The sequence below is a fragment of the Pyrgilauda ruficollis genome, unplaced genomic scaffold, assembly GCF_017590135.1.
Source record: "Pyrgilauda ruficollis isolate IOZ18807 unplaced genomic scaffold, ASM1759013v1 scaffold222, whole genome shotgun sequence".
Taxonomy (NCBI): domain Eukaryota; kingdom Metazoa; phylum Chordata; class Aves; order Passeriformes; family Passeridae; genus Pyrgilauda; species Pyrgilauda ruficollis.
In genome coordinates this window covers 389,701-408,918 of record NW_024521651.1, presented here as the reverse complement: position 1 = coordinate 408,918, position 19,218 = coordinate 389,701, and the positions used below count along the sequence as shown (strand labels likewise).

The 19,218-nt window shown below is 42.4% G+C and overlaps 1 protein-coding gene across 3 annotated transcripts in view; it reads left to right on the top strand.

Moving 5' to 3' along the window:
* The window catches only part of LOC121354190 (protoheme IX farnesyltransferase, mitochondrial), a 101,284-nt gene that overhangs the window by 65,912 nt on the left and 16,154 nt on the right, over positions 1-19,218 (top strand). For all 3 annotated transcript variants that reach the window (XM_041468615.1, XM_041468617.1, XM_041468618.1), the window contains exon 6: positions 13,603-13,835. In XM_041468615.1, coding sequence (XP_041324549.1) covers positions 13,603-13,835 — 233 coding nt within the window. The remainder of the gene's footprint in view (positions 1-13,602; positions 13,836-19,218) is intronic.

Here is a 19,218-nt window from a genome sequence, read left to right as displayed (position 1 = left end):
ATATATTCTCTTTTTTCCTTGCTTTCCTTGCTTTTTATTTATTTGGCATAGTCATTGTTACAGAACTGGACAATATGGGTAGTAGTTTTTGCCCTGAGCTTGAGATCCTTTTTAAAGAGAGAAGGCTGTTAACTCTCCTTCATGTTGGCTCTGCACCTCCTTAGAAAGGCTTCCAGCAAGGCTTTGAGGTGACTCCTGCCCACTGAAAACTGCACTGAGGCCAGTGAGGGTTTTTCTAGAGGTTGTGTCATCACAAAGAGAATTCTTACATGCTTTGAGTGTACTAGAATCAAACTGGTAACCCCAGTGAGGTTTTTGGAGTTAGTGAGTCATGCAGTCCCTGGATGAGCTGGTGTCTCCTTTTTAAGTAAGACAGAGGTTGCTCATTAGGAAATGTTAAGCTTTTGTAGAGAAACTATTCCCATGTGTTCTGCTTTGTGGCCTCTGCTTGCAGCTTCAGCTCCCAGTTTGTTCAGGGTTAAGACTAGCTGTCCATTCTGAATGATCTTGCTTCCAACATAATTTCTGCCCTTCCTTTCTCCCTGAAGCCTTCACTTTGAGAAAACATGAGTCCGTCTCAGGGGTTAATTTTGCTGCATGCACATTTATGTGGTTCCCAAGCCCCCAGGTCACCCTTTTCTGTGAGTTGCTGAGCACTTGCAGTTTCCTTTGGCATTGATGAGGAACATCAGTAGCTTTCAGAGAAAGGCTCTGTGGCCCAGGCTGCACTCTGAGGTGTGGACGTCTGGCTGGAGACACTATTGTTCTCTTACTGGTGACGTTCAAGAGGTGTCTCAGTTGGGCAGCTTTGGCCTGTCCATCATTCCCTGTGAGCCAGGAGCCAGTTCTGCAAAGATCTCTGGAAGGATAGGGTTTGGAAAAGTAATTTTCCTCCATCCTTTGTGAAGTCTCTGTATTGCATCAGCTTGATGGCTGAGAATTACTTAGGGGCTCAGTGTGCCCCTACTTTATGTTTTATATGTTTGGGTTGGACAGTCCATAAAGGCAATGGCACAGATGGGTTCTGCAGAGCTGGAGCTGCTGAATGTAGGGACAAGAGCACATTTACCTTATTTGCCAGCCCCCAAACCCACCTCTGGTTCCCCCTGGGAATCTTCTGACACTGTTGGGAAGTCTGTGACAATCAACACCAGACAGTTCATTGACTGCTTGCTTTACAATGTTCTGTTTAATTTGTAAAGCTCTGAAAAAAATGTTCCCTGTGAGCCATGAGATGTAACCATCCTTATTCTCTATTCAGAGAGTAATCAGAGACATCCTGTTGCAAAGACAAGAGTAGACCCAAACACAGCGTGCCACTGAATGCCATCCATCATCCTGCCTGCTCACATCTTCCTCCCTCCTCTGACCCCTCAAGTCTTGTTTGGAAATGCAAACAGCTTGAAATGTTCTTTATACTTGGACCACAGTGTTAAACTCATTGAGCATATTTGTGTTCTGCATTATAATAATGGCTGATACTGTTCCCCTCTATGAATTTATTTTGTGTCATTGATGAGGAAAAATTTCATGTGCTCACACAATCTTAGGTTCGTCTGAAGTGGCAGCAGCTTTTCCTGATTTCCTGTTGGGTGTGATCTATTCCCTTGCTTTTTAAGGTAATGGATTTAATGTTCCTGCGGATTAATTTTAACAAATCTCTGATATGAGCTGCAGTAGCTGAGTGAGATCAACCTCAAGGGTGACAAGTGTCCTGCTCTGTTAGGTTGTGTAAAGTGACAGGTTTGATCACCCTTTACCTGCACACGCTCCTTCTAAATATTGGCAGTTACATGAACTCAGAGTCCTGCTGGATCCACTGTGCTAATCACTCATAAAAGACTTGCTAGTTGTACAAGGATAGTTTCTCATCTTAAAAGAAAAAAAGACCTTGAGCAGTATGCTCTAAATAACAAATTCATGGCCATGTAGACATTGTTCAATTCTGCTCCTGTGTTACTTTGCAACTTACAGCTGTTTTCTGTACCCAGTCCTTTGGCTTTGGACTCAGCAGTGGCTGCCTGGAAGTGGGCCTGGGGCTTCTCCTTTGCTTAGCTGGACCATGAAGCATTGTACAGGTAGTTTTAGAGGAGATCCAGGCTGACAGAAGCCTCAGGAGAGATAAAGACCCATCTCCTGCTTGCAGCAGTCTCGGCTCTGAGGTCAGACCTGGTTCCTCCAGGTCATGTCTCAAAACCCTTCAAATTGCAAAAGAGTAGATTTAGATTAGCTCTCAGGAAGAAATTCTTCCCTCTGAGGGTGGTGAGGCCCAGGTCCAGGCTGCCTAGCGAAGCTGTGGCTGCCCCAACCCTGGCAGTGTCCGAGGCCAGGTTGGACAGGGCTTGGACCACCCTGGGGTGGTGGGAGGTGTCCCTGCCCATGGCAGGGGGGTGGAAAGAGATGAGCTTTATGGTCCCTTCCAATCCAAACTATTCTGGGATTCTGTGATAAAACTGACATGCTGTGGAATTTATTGCTATTCTCCTTATGCAGATTATTTGTACTCAAGCTATTTTTCTATATGCATGTAAGAGGTTTAAGTCTATTAAAATGGCAGAAGGTGGCACAACCCAGCTAATGCCTTGAATGCTTCAACAGAAACAAATCTTTGTGTTGTTTGATGAATATTTTTTCCAAGAATCCCATTAACCTTTTCCCTTAGCAATGCCCAAAAGCTGTGTTCTGTCTGTGAGCTTTCCACTTCTGTTCACAGTTGATGTTTACTGCAGTTAATGGAGGTAATAACACTTGTACTTATTGATATTTCTGAGTAGAGTGTTGACTTGGCTCAATTTCATCTAGAAGCCAAACTCTTGAAGAATCAGACCAAAAAGTGCTCCTGCACTAGTACTGTTCCTCACCAATGGCTTATATTTGTGATTTGTAGTCACAATTGCAGATATGGAAGTTGGTGAACTAATAGAAAACTGCAACATGTGAAATTTTACTTATTCAGAAGCACATTGTGACTCTAGACTATTTCTGTGTAACACTGAGTTTTTCCACTCTGCTGCCTATAGCAGACCTACTATTACAAGTGTAACAAAACCAGTTCACACTGAAAAAAATGTGTGCATTTTAAACCAAAATTTCTCCTGTAATCACTGTGGATAACTCAGGGTAATTAGCTTGTTTCATTGCTTGACATTAATGTAAATCTGGAATGTTCCTACTGATGTTAGTGGAGCTGCGTGCATGTAAAGTGGAGGAAAATCCATGTCCTAGGTTTACACTGAGACCTGCATTAAGTGTTTTGCTGGCTCTGTTAATCCAGAGATTTAAAACATCCCCAGGGGTCTTGGTACAACTTTGGGTCCCCTTTAGAGCTCAACCCCTGCTTAGCTGGTGGCTCTGCTCCCTTGGGTGGTCATTTCAGACAGGTTTCATTCTACTTAAGTTAAAACAAATAAAACAAAAACTCCATAAATCTACAGTTCTTCAAGAATAATAATTTTTAAGAGATCAGATGCTTATTCCCTGCAGGGGAACATTCTGATGCTTTGTTTAGAAAATACCTCATTTTAAAGGAACTGCCCTGAGATCTTTTTGAATGATAAAAATGTTTCTTTTTTCAGTGGGAGGCTTTCCTCTTGTTTAAACAGGGCACAATTCAAAGCAGACACCATCACAGCAGCCTTTTCAAGAATTTTCTATCCTGCTTGTATTCAGGCTTTATTATTTAAAAACAAGTAAATGCATTCCTTCCCCACCACCACCCTCCTGCTTTCATTTTTTTTTCCACCCTGTGTTTTCCAGGAGCTGTCATTGACTGTGTTTGGTAAACAAGAAATTAAAAAGGCAGCTTTATATTTTTGACATGTACAACTGCTTGTAAAAATGTACTTCTTGCCTTTTGAACAGCAGGGTATTTTAAAATTTTTTTTCTGGCATGGCCATGTCACAGAGAGGTGTGGGGGGAGAAACCTTGGGGCTAAAACATAGTTTAATGAGAATAAAACCCACATCAAAGGATAGTCTAATGCAATGATATAATGCTTACTGTGTGTCTTTCCCAAAAGGGATATGGATGACAGTACTTATATTTCAATTATCTATTCACTGCCTGCATGGGATGTTGATTAAATGGTTCTGAGGTATTAGAGCCCTTTTGTAGAATGCACAAAAAATGGTGATACTGCACATTCTCCTCAGATCAAAATGTGTGTTAGGAGGAAATTATATGACTCTAACTGCATATGTATTTTGTTTCTTAGGGCAGTAAAGAGGGTTGTTTTATTAACTCCACGTTTAAATTTGTTTCAGTTGAAATGAAGCAATTGCTGGTTCTCCAGCTCACTCCTGCCCAGGCCTCATTCTGCCACAGCTCAACCCAGACATTCCTTTGCAGGCAGCTCTGTTTGGTAAATATAAATCCTGCTGAAACACTTGACCCCTCATGCCTTGCTGCTTTTCAGCTCAGTCGGTGGGTCTTTACCCCCAAATTATTTATCTGAATCTTTAATTGCACGTGGGACAGTTGATATATCGGAGTACATTGTGCCTTGCCCCACATTAGGAAACATCCCACATGCTCATGTATAAAGCTGGAGTCACGGTGCATTTGGCTAAATAGCTGCTCCATCTGCTTGTGGAGAGCACTGCAGAGAAGTGATACGGGCTCCTAATGGAGCTGTCTTATCCTCTCATGTCAGCTCCTCGCTGGGGGGCTAGAGCCCAGGAACGAGCCATTGTGCACTAATCCTGCCATCTCTGTGTCCAGTATGAATGGGCCTCTTGGACACTGATTGCAGCCATTGCCACTTTTCTTCTTTAATTGACTAGCAATGAGTCATTTTCTCCAAAGGTGATGTTAAAGTGAGTTTTTACAAACACACTATATTTAAGCTTGAAGCCCAATATCCTTTCCCCATCTTGGGGGCAGTGTTCTCCTGATGGCTTTTTTTCCAATATCTGTCAAACATATCAGGTTCATGTTTGTAAATTCTGGCTTAATGCAGTCAAAACCCCAACACTTTGTTCCTTGTATTAGTATTGAACCTTGTCTGGTTTAACCACAACAGCATCATCATTCACCTTGTGCCAAGTGGTGTAGGAAATGTCACTGCTCAACCAGTCCATTATGGAGCTGCCTCTGATGAGCAGCTGCTATGCCCTGAGATCTGTGTGCAGTGAGTCATGTTGGAAGTGCATTTCCCTCTGTGAAGGACAGAGTTTATCATGTCTCCTACAAGTTATAACTTACATGTTATCAGCTTCGCAAGTCAGATATAAAAGAGGTTTTTCTTGCACTTTAATTAGCTGTGTGAACACAGATGCTTGCTCTCTGGTCTCTGTGACTAGAAAAGCTGCATTCCTGAGGTTGAGATATGTGGAGAATCACTTTGATACGTTTTATTTAGTTATTTTTTTGCTAGGGATGTAAAATCACAAGGAATATAAAATTGCAAATCATGCTGGAAAGGAGCCACAGGGACTTCTATTGCTGCCTGTGTGACAATAATTATATTCTATTCATGCACTTTGATGGCATATGAAGGATTTTTTGTTTTGTTTTTCCACTAAAAAACGCTATAACTCCAGATGGTAACTGTAGATAATCTATCTAGATACTAATACAGGAATCCCAAAATACAGCCATCCTCGTTGTCTTCACCTCTGAGATGAGATGTGGCAGCTAAGACTTCTCTATAGAGTGTTCCCATGCTGTGGGTGTCAAAGGCCTGTTTGCAATGGTGCAGGGCAATCTGCAGATGGGCAGAAAGGATCTGGCTGAACTTGAAATTCATCAGGCTCAATCTGCTTCATTGCTCTTCCACTGGCTGGTGTCTAGAGACTAATCCTCTTCCCATGGCAGACCTTTGCTTCTTGTCCTGCTCTGTTTTGCTGCAGGGAATAACTTAATTCCTTCATTTTCATTGCTCCTGGAAATGTATTTAGAAGCAGTGTTCCTGTGCTGAGATGACTGGACTCTCTTCTCTCTTCTGTTTTTTGAAGAGCAGGTTGATAAATACCCTAGAACATCAGTTTTCTCTGTCTGAATGGGATTGAGATCTGGCCTGAGACTTCTTTACCACTGCTTTCCAAATCTTGGCTGAGGGCTCAGCAGAAGCACATGTTATATTTAATCATTCTAAATCAAAAAAATATTTCTGGAGAAACCAAATTATCCATCCTGTTAGTCAGGTGGTGTCTGGCTCTTAAAGAGAGAACTGAGATTTTGAAGTAGAATAAATGGATCACTTAACTGCCACACTCTAAGGTTAGATCAAAGAGGATTTAGTTTAAATATTATGGGGGACATTTTTCAGATTTACTGTAGGTTTGTCTTGTAAGCACTTAAAAAAATATTTACATTTTCATGACTGTGGGGAAGCTGTGAATATTATTAGTCACCCTTTCACTCCTACCTAACAAAGCCATATACCACAAACGTGTTGACGCTCCACAGGGTTCCTCAGGGTTGTTGTGATTAACATTCTGGTGTGGATATCAAGTGTAATAAAAGCATAAACATTTCGTAAGTATAGGTCCTTTTCATTTGTAATTCTTTACTTCCAAGTGAAGTGATGAGGCCCAATTAGTGTGTCTGCTTAATAACAAAGGGCAGCATAAAAGTTCTACTTTTGTCTGAGCTATAAGTCTCCCTATGGTGCACTGAGCTATCTCATCCCAGATCTCAGGGCTCAGATCTCAGGGCAGGCTCATGAAAGCATGAAAAAACAGATCCTGGTATTATTTGCAGGGAGTTAAACTGGTTAAACTGGGAGCAGGAGATGTATAGGAGAAAGCTTGATGCTGAGGGTGGGACTCTTGATCTTCTTTAGCTGAGTTAAAATTCTTGCACCTTAGCAAAACCTTCAGCAAAATCAATCAAGCCAATTTTGATTTACTCAAGCATAAAAAAGAGAGATGTGTCCCTTTCAGGATGAAATGATTCTTTTAAATCAGCCGTGTTTGTTTATGATAGTTTTAAAGCACCTCCATCTGGCAGGGGAGACAGAACATCTGCAGCTTGGGTTCTTGAGGAGTGAGGGGAACAAATTGCCCCCACTTTGTGTAAATTACAGTGTTGATCATGCTTTTGTACAATGACACACACCTGTGGCAGAGTAGCCTGGGCTACATGCTTGGTCTCTTTCTTCTTTGGGAGAGAAATGAATTGATGCAGATGGGCAGTATGTTATCCTAGTCTGTGTTTATTTACAATAAAAACACTTCTGAGCAAGTATATTTGATGGCAGGGCCAGAGCAGGTGACACTTGAGTGGCAAAACTCAAAAAGGCAACTCCATGGTGAGACTTAGCCAGGGATACATGTTTATCCATCCCTGAACTCCGTTCATGCCAAGTTCTCACTGTATGTCATTCCTTGGGAGATTTAGACTTCACTCGCTGAATCCTTCCCTGTTTCCCTGTGGATGGTCCAGCTGTCATTCAAAATCTCATCCAGGTTGGGTGCTGATGGGCCTGGCTGGGCCCTATGGACAAAGGAAAGGTATTAGGGGTGATTCCTTTCAGAGAGATATGAATTTTAAAGAGGTTTACTTGAGGATTGTGTCTGTAAACTCTTTTTCTGCTGTCATAATTGTTGTGGTGTTTAAGCGTGCTTAAAAGCTACCTGTTAACCCGGGTCCTTAGACTTTTGGGGAGCACCTGCCACTCTCATACTTCCTCTTAACGCTGAATTCTTCCTCAGCTCAGATTTTATGTTAGAAGTTAGGTTTAGAACTTTTCCATTAGTTTCCTCTCTTTTTTTTTTTGTTTTTTCCACATTTGGGGAAAAGTACTGTCCAGTCTGAGATTAGCAGCATCTTTATCATAGTCATTACCAGAAATCAGATTACAAAAAAGACACAAAAACATAGGTGGGCAGAATTGCAAAAAGTGTTTTCTGGCAGTCTTAAAAATCGTAGTGCACCCAGTTAAAGGGGACTTGATATAAATTTGATATAAAATTCAATACTCCTAGTACTTCTAGACCACAGCAACATGTTTTTGGGGATGAAATATCAGACACTGAGTGTAGATATTACTGCTTAACCTGTGAAGACAAAATTAAATAGTTAACTAAGAAAAAAAAAAATAGTTGACAAAGCTCCCCATTTCTTTGTCTGTCTTCAGTGTTAAATGATAGACAAGCTGTATTCTGATATTTGCAGTTGATGGAGAAAAATTGAATTCCTGATTAAAAGTGCAGTTTGCTCTCATGCTTTATTTTTAAAACACATTATCCTTCATCCCTTGTCATGACTCATAAACTTTCTTGCATGACTGAAAGAGAATAAATGAATGACTATTAAGATGTTCCTCAGCATTTTCTCCCTTAAAATAGCACTATTTTAGCTCATTGATATATATTGTTCTGTTTAATATAACTCTGGTACTTTGCAAGTTTAAGCTTCAGTCAGCAGGTTCTTGGGCTTTTCATAATATTCAGCCACAATGTGCCTGTAAAAGAGAATATCAAAAGTGAGAGCATGAATTGCTTGTGTTAAGTAAAGCTTCTGACTGATGCTGAATGAGAACTACATGAACAAAATAGAGGTCTGGCAGTGTGTCCATTCTGCAGTGTTACAGCTATTTTTTTCGTTTTAATTGGAAAGAAATCATTCCTTGAGACTAATCCAGTCTATAATTGAAAGTTCTAGTTGAATGTAAAAATATTTCGCTTTGAGTCCTTAAAAACCATAGCCTCAAAACTGTACTAATTAGGGGTCATGATGTATTACAGAATCCCAGAATGGTTTGTGTTGGGAGGGACCTTAAAGACCATATAATTCTAATCCCTCTGCCGTGGACAGGGATGCCACCCACTAGATCAGATCATCTTGTAACCACTTTGATTCAGAATCTTATATCTGAATGTGGATTTTTTTTCTATCAGGTACGTCCTCAGTCTGTCTGTAGAAAGTTTAATCCAATTTTTTTTTTGTAAAAAAAATTTGGAATCATTTTAGTAAAGCTATCAGCAATGAAGCTACTGATCCACGCAAGTTAGTAGTGTTGTTACTATGATGGCACTTTTAGTAGTAAGTAGTTAGTTAGTAGTGTTGTTACTATGATAGAACTTTTACATCTGACAGTGGTCATGGATATGATTTTTATTACTAAATATATAAACACACAGCCTGAAAGGATTTGTGTGGAAAGTTAAAATTTAATTTCAGAGTTGGTAGATTGCCATCATTGAGCATTCTGCCGTGATTACTGATTTCTTTTGGATGCTCTGGGCCTTACCTTGAACGTAGAAACTGTGAGGCAATTTTTTAACTTTCCATCAAAAATAATTTCAGGGATGCTGCCATTGCTGTTTGTGGCAAAATGTTCTTTTCCAGCCTTCTGGCTCCTTTCTTGCAGTCAGTTGAGTTCTTGGCACTCACGCCGGCAGACGACCCCATTGCCAGTTCCAGGCATCTGTCCATCAGGGGAGGCAGGGCTGGAAATGACACAAATGCAGTCCAGATGTGAAGGAGATGGGCCTGCATCTCCGTTACCTCAGCTGTGGGAGCAGGAAGGCTTCTGATGGCCTTTGTAACACCCTCGGCTCTTTTTTGTCTTCTCCACATGGGATGGGGTTGCCTGCTGTGACTCCTCTTGTTGATGGTCTTTCCCAATTTTTCTGGTGGATCTCTAAAAGCTGCTGAGCAGAGTTCAGCAGTTCTTGGGTGCTGATCTTAAAGAAAAGAAATATAAGTTTGAAAAACTACTTTTGACTGATGCTCCTCCCACTGAGGGAGATTCACTAGTCAAGCTGAAAGGTGGATGTCTTTTAGCAGTTTTATTTAGGTAGATTTTAGCATATTTGTTGTCAGTAGAAGAGATAAGAGGGACAAGGCACAATTACTAGGTTTTGGTTTGCCTTTAGGAGGTGGTGACATACTGGGTATTTTAGAATTGAAATTTGAAGAGAACTCATTTGGCACTTGCAGTATTTTTCCAAAGCCTGATTTTGATCAGTCAAATAACTGAAACCAACTCCTCCCAAGAATCCATCATAAAACCTAGCTTCTTACTCAAGATGTTTGCTTTCTGAGCTAGCTCCTTGGCCAGTTTTCCAATGGAAGATTGCCTTTTTTCCCATGGGAGTGATTCCATCAGCAAACATGAACGCCCAAGTGAAATGAGGCATATGTACCAGCATCTGTCACCAGCCTGCACTTACTGCATGGGATGGTTTAAGGATGAAGAAAACCATCAGAGACTCCTCAGCCACTTTGGAGCACCGTGTGAGAATTCCATGGCATTGGGTTCCCCGAGGCTGACGTGGGCAGCGTGGTGGCATGAGGCTGTAGTGGGAGGAACTGTGTGAACATCAGGTGGTGGGGTAAATTCAGTGACAACTCAGTGTCTCAGCCTTTCTCCTGCTCCAGGATGAGCTTCTGTGGTCCCTTGATGAGATGTGGGGCAGCCTGGCAGTAGACAGTGCATCAAATCAGCAAACATCACCCCATGCACTGAGTACTGACAAACAACATGAGCATGGACATGCACACCGCTCCCTAGAAGACATAAATGAGTAGAAATCAGAATACTCTTTAAACTGCTGGGATTTAAACCTAGCCTCAGTCTTGTCTTAAAATCTGCAGTGTCACTGCAGCAGGAAGAGCATCACCAGTGACTGAAATCTCTCTACGTTTTCCTCAAATATTTTCTTTTTTGCAGTGAAGAGTTGCTTATACTTCTCCTAAACCTTATAAACGTGACAAGTTTCTATGAGAGTGAGTTGAATTCTCTTCTACCTCATTTTCCACCATGAAACAAAAGTCCTGATTTTTCATTGCAGTGTCTATGTGATGCCAAATAGTATTTTAAGAGGCAGAAATAGCAAAGCTGAGTCATCAGGTCACTGTATGACTTTCTAATCGCAGTTGGAGTTTTAGGATCAGGCCTTTGTAAGTCAGACAATTACTCTTCTTTGCTGAGGGAACACTAGAGGGAAATAGAAAATGTGATGCTCTCATGATGTCTGAAAGTAAAGTAGTTCAGCTGCTTAAGAGGAACCACCCCATTGACTTTATGCCCTCTACTGAGGGCATTAGGACAATTACAGACTCTGATCAAACTGCCTCAAATTGCCCAGAGAAGTTGTGGCTGCCCCACCCCTGCAAGTGTTCAAGGCCAGGCTGGATGGGTCTTTGAGCAACCTGGTTTAGTTGCCTTTCAGAGAGGGGTTTAATGTCCCTCTCAACACAAACCATTCTGTGATTCTGTGGTTACATACTGTGCCTCCAGGAACTTCCCTTAAAGAGGCAGAAAGGAAGAAACTGAAAAACAAAAATGTGTTCTGTGATCCACCAGGACTACAGCAAATCTTTTGAAGGTCTCGGCCACCTAACTTCACCCCCTCCCTTTTGATAAAGCCTTATTTTTTAAAGGTATTTTTCTGATCCATGGGGTGGAAATGAAGGCAGCAGACATCTGGGATCACGGCTGGCACCAAGGGCTGTTGGTGCTGCAGGGGAACAATGAGGCAAAACAGGGCTCATCCATGCAGGAAGGCTTTACACTCCCACCCTCTGCCTTCCTGTCTGAGAAGAGGCATGAAGGGCTGGTGCCTGCTCATGGAGGGTAGTGTTCATTTAAATTGGAGACACGTAGATAAGTCTTCACTCCTTACTAGTGAGAAAAGTGCTCATTGCATTCGATCAAACTGTGCCCTCATTTATGTCTGTGAGCCCTACAGGGTAGATGTGGGCAGCCCAGCCTCGTAGGATCACACTGGTCTTTTGTTGCCTCGAGAGTGAGTATTGTGTGAATCTGGTGTTTTACTGTCTGATTTTATTCAAGAATCAGTCAAGACAGATTTGTTTAACCAAGCTCAGTCAGACTTTCACTACAGAGGGGCAACATCTACAAAAATACTCTGGCATTTGTGATCAGCATTGGGACTATTGGCAGTCCAGACTGTGTTTTGCACAGGAGCAAAGGAACTCCTGCACAGGAGCATCACCAGCTACAGAACCAGAGGGCACAGCTCCGTGTGGCTCCTGTCCTGAAAACAGCCTTGAATTTTATACATCTTCTTGTCAGTGAAAGGCACTGACATACCCTCCCTCGACTCCTGCTCTATTGGTAACACCACAGCTGGTAATGCTGAGTAGAAATGTGGTCTGTGCACACTGCATTACCTAAAAACTGTTGATGGTTTAGAAAAGCTGGATAAAACTATGCAGTCAATTTAAATTGAAGGCAGATCTTTAGCAGAAGATTTGCTCATTTTAGTTCTTCCAGGTATTTAGGATCTCTGTGCTGTATCGGTCTAACTAATATCTTAAATATAAAAATTTGACTGGTAGGAATTTTTGCTGATAAAATTCCCATAAAATTCATCCCCACCAGCAAATTTTTCTTACGAGAATCGGAGCGGTGCTTGCAACACCTATTTCAGGGTTAAGGATTTGACCAGAGGGCAGAGTGGATCATACAACACAAAGGCTGCATGGTTTTCAATTAGACAAAAGGTGTAAAGCTGAACTCCATGCAGAGACCTTTCTTGCAAGCACACACATTTTCTGGTTTTACATAGGTGACTGTGAGTGTGTATTTAGCCACAGGGGTTATTAAATACAACTAATGTAATGGCATTTTCCTCCTTTCCAGAGGTTGCCCACACCACATTATTTCTTAGGGGCTTTTATTTCTCTCTTCCAATTATACCAAATACCTCAGACAAGCTCACCAGCAACAAACATGTTGATCTGGTTCAAGGAACCACAGCTAAACCTTCCTTAGGGTTGTGGCATCATGCTGCCTGTCAAGTGTGGTTCTGGTAGCCACACAAAAAAATCCTTGTTCATCCTATTTGAATGTTTGTTGTGGAATTTATTAGCAAAAGTTTACATAGATCTAGCTACTTTCTGACAGATTTTAATATGAGTTTCCAGCCTTCCCTGAGCTCTCAGCTGATGCACAGTAGCAATGCCCAGAGTTAATTTGCTCCACTGTTGTTTGCTGCTTTTGACCAAACATGAAATATCTTCAGTTAATTTCAGTCATACTTACAAGATAGCCAGTTTTGATTCTGCTGCCAGCATTGTTTTGTTGTGCTCCCTCTGCTTAGTACAGTGCATCAGAGAAATGGGGGTGAGGAATGTTCAGACTTTTTTTTGTAAAATCAAAGAATACTTTATACCTATTAATGTAATTTCAAAATGATTGAATGTACTCCTTTTCTCATAAATGCTTATTAATTTTGTGTCTAACTGCTGCGTTTTGAAGGATCCGTTGCATAACTGCAATCAGTTAAAAATCTGACAAGCTGCAACCATTTTAATTTACTATAAACTCTGAGTGCTTTTTCCAATGGTCTAAATTCACTAAAACGAAGGAGGAAGATCTGCTGAAAGCAGCAGTTCTCCATAAGGGAGAACAGTTCTCCATTACTTGCAGAACTTGAGCTTATTTGGTGAACACAGCAACCACAAGATTAAGAATCCCCTCCATTGCAGAGCTGCAGCAAGATTGTCTTCACATTTTGGAAAGGCTTTTATTAGGATGGGGGCTCAAACAGGAAAATTTAGGATGGCTGAGTAAAACAATAACAAAAATTCAATCTTAATTTTGTGGGAGAGACCAAAGGGAGGGGACAACAGCCATTCTCTGAGGCCATCTCCTACTCAGCACGTGCCATGTCTCCCCACAGCCCCCTGCTTGCTGTCTGTTTTGCCGCCTCCTGTGGAATCCCGGGAATTGCCCTGCTCACGCTGGGAGTGAATCCTCTCACCGGGGCCCTGGGAGCCTTCAACATCTTCCTCTACACGTGCTGTTACACGCCCCTGAAGAGAATGAGCATTGCCAACACGTGGGTGGGAGCTGTTGTCGGGGCCATTCCCCCCGTCATGGGCTGGACTGCAGCTACTGGGAGTCTGGATGCTGGTGAGTATAAAACCCTTCCGTCAGGGCGAGTGGTTGTCAGGGTAACTCAAGAACCTAGTCAAAAGGCAGAACTTTGTTCTTTGTGCTTCTTGACCTGACCGGGCCAGGTTGGCACAGCTGGCAGCAGCCCAGTGCAGTTGAAGGTGTTCCTGCCCATGGCAGAGGGTGGAAAGAGATCATCTTTAAGGTCCTTTCCAACCTAGACCATTCTGTAATCCTGTGGTAAGGCTTCGAAAACAGCTAATTTTGGAACATTCTCCTTACATAGGTGTTTCAGGGCAAGACTGAGCTGATAAAGCAGCATGGCCTATTTAATTTGTGTTCTGACCATCTTAAAAAAATCCAGAAGGAAAATGGCATATTTGGTGTTCACATGGGAGAAGATGCTACATCGTTTCAGGATTCAAACTGTGTTCGGGATTAAAACCATATCCAATAAGATCCAACTTGCAAGGGACTTGCAGTTGGAAAATTCCTAGATATGTTTTACTGTCTTTCCACAAGCCAGAAAATATCCTGAGAAGATTAATTTATTGGTGTATTTCTTAATTACCCATTGCTAAACTAAGTTACAAATGCTCCTTCCCCCCTCCTTCAAAAGCAAACAAATATTTCTATTTTAGTAGCTGTGAACCATTTTTACATCCCTTGTAAAACACTGATCTCTTCAGCAGCTCAACTCTGACACAATCAGGCCTTGTTTTTCATGCCAGCTAGAAACTTCAGAATCAAAGTGGCTCCACAAACTTACAGTATGAAGCAACTAATGAAGTGCAATTAGTAGGTGTGTTAAGAGTTGGTTTAGTGCACACTCATCCCACAGGGGGGCATATTTAAGGCTTGAATAATACTCCCAACAACAAAGCTTTTAACCAGAAATTATCAGAATTTGTGCAAAATCTGTTCTTTATGCACTTCCTAATAAAAGTCAGTCTGAGTTGGCTTTGTGTCCACATGTTCCCACACAGATCTAAACCAGCGCAAGGATGGAAGGTGATGTGGGTTTGTTTTTTTTTTTCATTGTGTGCTGCTTCTATACAAACATTTGCTTCTCTGAAAGTTACTTAGACCTAGAATTTTTATGTAAGAGTATGTGTAGTGTCTTGTGTTAAGGACTGCATAACAGACATAGTTAGCAGCTCTGTAATTTAGAAGAGAAGAGGGAACGTGACAGAAAAGGCATTGAGGGGCTGGAGCTTGTCCAGGGAAGGGAACAGAGCTGGGGAACAGGCTGGAGCAGCTGAGGGGGCTGGGAAAGGGGCTCAGCCTGGAGAAAAGGAGGCTCAGGAGGGACCTTCTGGCTCTGCACAATTCCATGCCAGGAGGGGGCAGCCATCTGGGGGTCAAGCACTACTCCCAGGGAACAGGGACAGGATGACAGGAAATAATTTCATATTATTCTGGCTGCAGATACTTAGACCTTGACATTGGGGATTTCTGTGTTGGTTTTGCCACTTTATTGCAGAGTTGGTGTCTGAAGATGACTCTCATATGCCTGTGCTTCACCTGCACAGTTCAGCTGGAGGAGCTGGAGTGCAGAGCTGCATGTCTCCAAAAGCCCTTGCTGTAGAGGCCAGTGAAAGCCCAGCATGTTAAACTGGCACTGATTGTCTTTAATTTGTCAACTTGCTCTTTGAGACCTATTTCACAAAGAGCAAAGCTGTCCTTGTACAGCAGCAGAGAGGGCAGCAGGGAGCCCCACTGGTGGCCAAGTAAGCTCTTCCTCTCTAACTTGCAGCTAAAATGTGGTTAGGTGTCCCTGTGCCAGCTCTGCTGTGGAGGGAATGATCCTGGCAATGATGCCACCAATGGAAGATGATAACTTTAAACCACCCAAGCAGACTTTGTCAGAACACGATAATCTGGTGTATAACTAGTGTGTTATGTAGAGCTAAAGCTTAAAATCACCTCTCAGTCTGTGTCAGAGAGGCCAGGTGGCTTATTTAGTAGAGAAAGAAATGTTATTGAGCTGATACTGGTGTTTGTAATGAAGCACACCTGGGGAGAGTCCTGAAAACAGGGACTGGAATGTAATATTTTAGTGCATTTAGTGCATTTCAGTATCAAATGAGAACAAAAAAAACCCCAACACAAACCCTACAAACACTTTTACAGAGAAAAGAAATAACTAGAAGAAAATGGTTGATTCTCATTGTAGACTGTGATTTTCAGTGTTAAACGTTCTGCTTTTGCAATAAGAGAGTTCACCCCTGACAGCATGGTATCCATGCTGAATACAGGCGTGCTTCCATACAAATGTGCAGGCTGTGTCCCTTCCCTAACCAGCCTGGTTGCAGTTGTTGAACTCATTAATAATGTGTAATTAGTGTGGAGACTTAACCTAGTTTTAGGTAGAGGTGTGAAAATGCCTTTGTACTTCATTTAAAAAAAAATCATTCTACTCGATAACAAAGAGGAATGTGAAAGAAGAGAGGCAGGAAACTAATGAGAAGAAAAGTTCTCACTGCTAAAGTAGTGGGGTTTTGAGTTTACATTTTCCTGTGGATTTTCTCTCCTTGTAATCTTCCCACAGCAGCCACATTGCTGTACATGTTGCTGGTTATAGGGAAAACAATATTTAAGTGGAGCCCTTTCATTACCATTGTGGGGGGAGCTAAGTGTTAAACTGTTGTGTGTAACAGGACAGCCATGTCTGCTCCCTTCAGGAGTTCCATGACATGGATGCTGTGAGATATCTTGTCCTTTGGGAGAATTGGAGATGGTTCCTTAGAGAGATGAAGATGGTCCTCGTTTCCAATTCCAGAGCTAATAACAAAGTATCTCAGAGTGGAAGCCTTGTTTTAATTTGACCTCGTTTTGTTTATGACTTTTAAAGATGAATACCTTTAGCAGTTTCTTACACCAGAAAAAAATACTGTGTATTTACAGATAGAAACCTGGGATCCTCATATTTCCAGTGATGCAAACACTTGCTGTAATTTATAGAATAACCAAAGAATCATAGAATGACTTGGGTTCATAAGGAACCTTAAGGATCATCGTGTTCCAACCCCCTGCCATGGAGTGGAACACCTTCCACTAGACCAAGCTGCTCCAAGGCTCATCCAACCTGGCCTTGGACACTTCCAATGATGGGGTAGCCACAGCTGCTCTGGGCAGCCTGTGCCAGAGCCTCACTGCCCTCTGAGCAATTTCTTACATTATACATCTTTGCAGATCTCCCGGTACTCCTGGAATGTTTGGTTCCATTTATGCCCCAATAGATAACTTCAACTATATGGTCCTAAGCCTGATTGAACCTCCCACCCCCATCCCTGGATTTTGTGCCAAAGTAATTTAGGGAAAACCTCCCATTTCAAAAGCAAAAGATAAGATTATCTCTGAGAAGATGTGGAATTCTTTGTTGTGGGTTTGGGGGGGTTGTGTTTTTTTAATGGCAGCTGTTTGAAACTGATGAAAGATGGGGAATGTTAACATTTCCTCACTGGGGGAGTGAGTGCAGGTGAGACGGTCAGAAGTGCATGATAAATGTGATTTATCACATGGATATCACTGCCACATATCTGGGGTATTTATGCAGAACTTAACTGCCAGCCTGTGATCTGCAGTAACACGTTTGCTTCCTTGAAAGCAGATTTCATTGCTCCTTCCTGGGACTATTTGTTTCTGAAGAGATTTGTTTTTCTAGTAAATCAAGATACCTTGAAATTATTTTGCAAGGGAAGGACTTGCAGGAAAATAATGACATTCACTTAAAACCTTAAGTGATAGCAGAGAGACAGGAAGATCAGTCAAACTTGGCAGTGTCCCCTGTTCTGTGCCAGATCCCCCTCCTGCATGGGATCCACAAGCAGAAGAGTTCCTGGCTGTGCTGCAATGCTGCTGAGCTTGTACACAGAAAGAAGGAAACAGAGCTGTTTATTTTGGTGTGTAAGAGTGCATACATGCTTTAAATTATCCTCACGCTGCTGTTCTTTCTCCCTTAACTAATGTCCATTAAACTTGTTATTTTTAGTTAACAGAACACTGAATCTGGAGTAGATTCAAATGCCACAGCCCATTTTTGCCTTGCACATTTTTGTATCCCAGCAGTCACATCATAGAAGGGTTTGGGTTGGAAGGGACCTTATAGATTATCTCATTCCAACTCCCTGCCTTGGGTAGGGGTACCTTCAATTAGACCAGGTTGCTCCAAGCCCCGTCCAGCCTGGCCTTGGACACCTTTAGGGATGGGGCAGCAACAGCTTCTCTGGGCAACCTTTGAAAGGGCCTCACAGCTAGGAATTTCTTCCTAATATCAAATCTAGGTTTCCCCTCTCTCAGTTTGAATCCATGCCCCCTTGTCCTGTCACTACATTTCCTGATGCAGAGTTGTTCTCAGGCTTCCTTGTAGCCCCTTCAGATCCTGGAAGCTGCTCTGATGTCTCCATACAACCTTCTCTTCTCCAGAGTGAACAGCCCCAATTCTCTCAGCCTGTCCCCATAAGGAAGATGCTTCAGTCTCCTTATCAACTTTGTGGACTCTTTGGTCCTGCTCCGATGTCCTTGTTACTCTGGGGGCCCAGGAACTTTTGTACTTCTTCCACGAGCGTGCTCTGCTCAGGCGCTGAGGGCTGGATCGGTGTCATGGAGAGCAGCACTTCGGTGCCACGGAGTTCATACAAACCACCCAGTGAGATGCAAGTGACAAGCAGGGCTCCTCAACCTAATGTGCTTATCAGCTAAAGGGATTTATTCTGAGTATGTGGTGGCAGAGCAGATAAGAGCCCTGACAGTGCGGCAGACATTGCAGAGCTGCAGTGGCCCAGGAGCCGTAGGTATTACTGCACCAAAGAATGTTTATCTAAAGAGACTGTTTAGTTTATCAGATGCTCCACTCCTGGTCTCGTTCCCCTGAAAGACATCTTGTACTGATTTTCATTCATTTTCAGAAATTTAAATAATTCCTCGGGGTATGGAATTTATAGACTCAGTATCAATTGTAATCATGTGGAGGCTGATTTTTAAATTGCCTTTACTTTGTAATTCAAATTGTGTTGTGTGGTAGACATTAATTATGTCAGCCAGCATCTATTTACAAAAGGGGATTTAAAAACGGGCAGTTCTTATCAGCTAGTGACATTTGGCAGATGGATGGTTTCAGTAACAAAAAAAGGAGAATAGGAAAGAGGGGGGCCTGTGCCCAACCTGCCAAAGGCTGGAGTCTCATACTTTTCCTGGTGTAGCACTTGTCTGCCAGTAGGAAGGAGAGCAAAACAACAGCTTAATTGCATGCAAAATTAGCTTGAAGATCTTTGTGTCCCTTCCAGTTAAGCACTTGGAGCTTTCAAAGCCCCTTGATGTGGGAGCAGGTCTGGGAGCCAGCCGCCAGAGCAGGGCAGCTCCAGCATCCCACTGCCGGAGGAGAGGAGGCTCCGGCTGT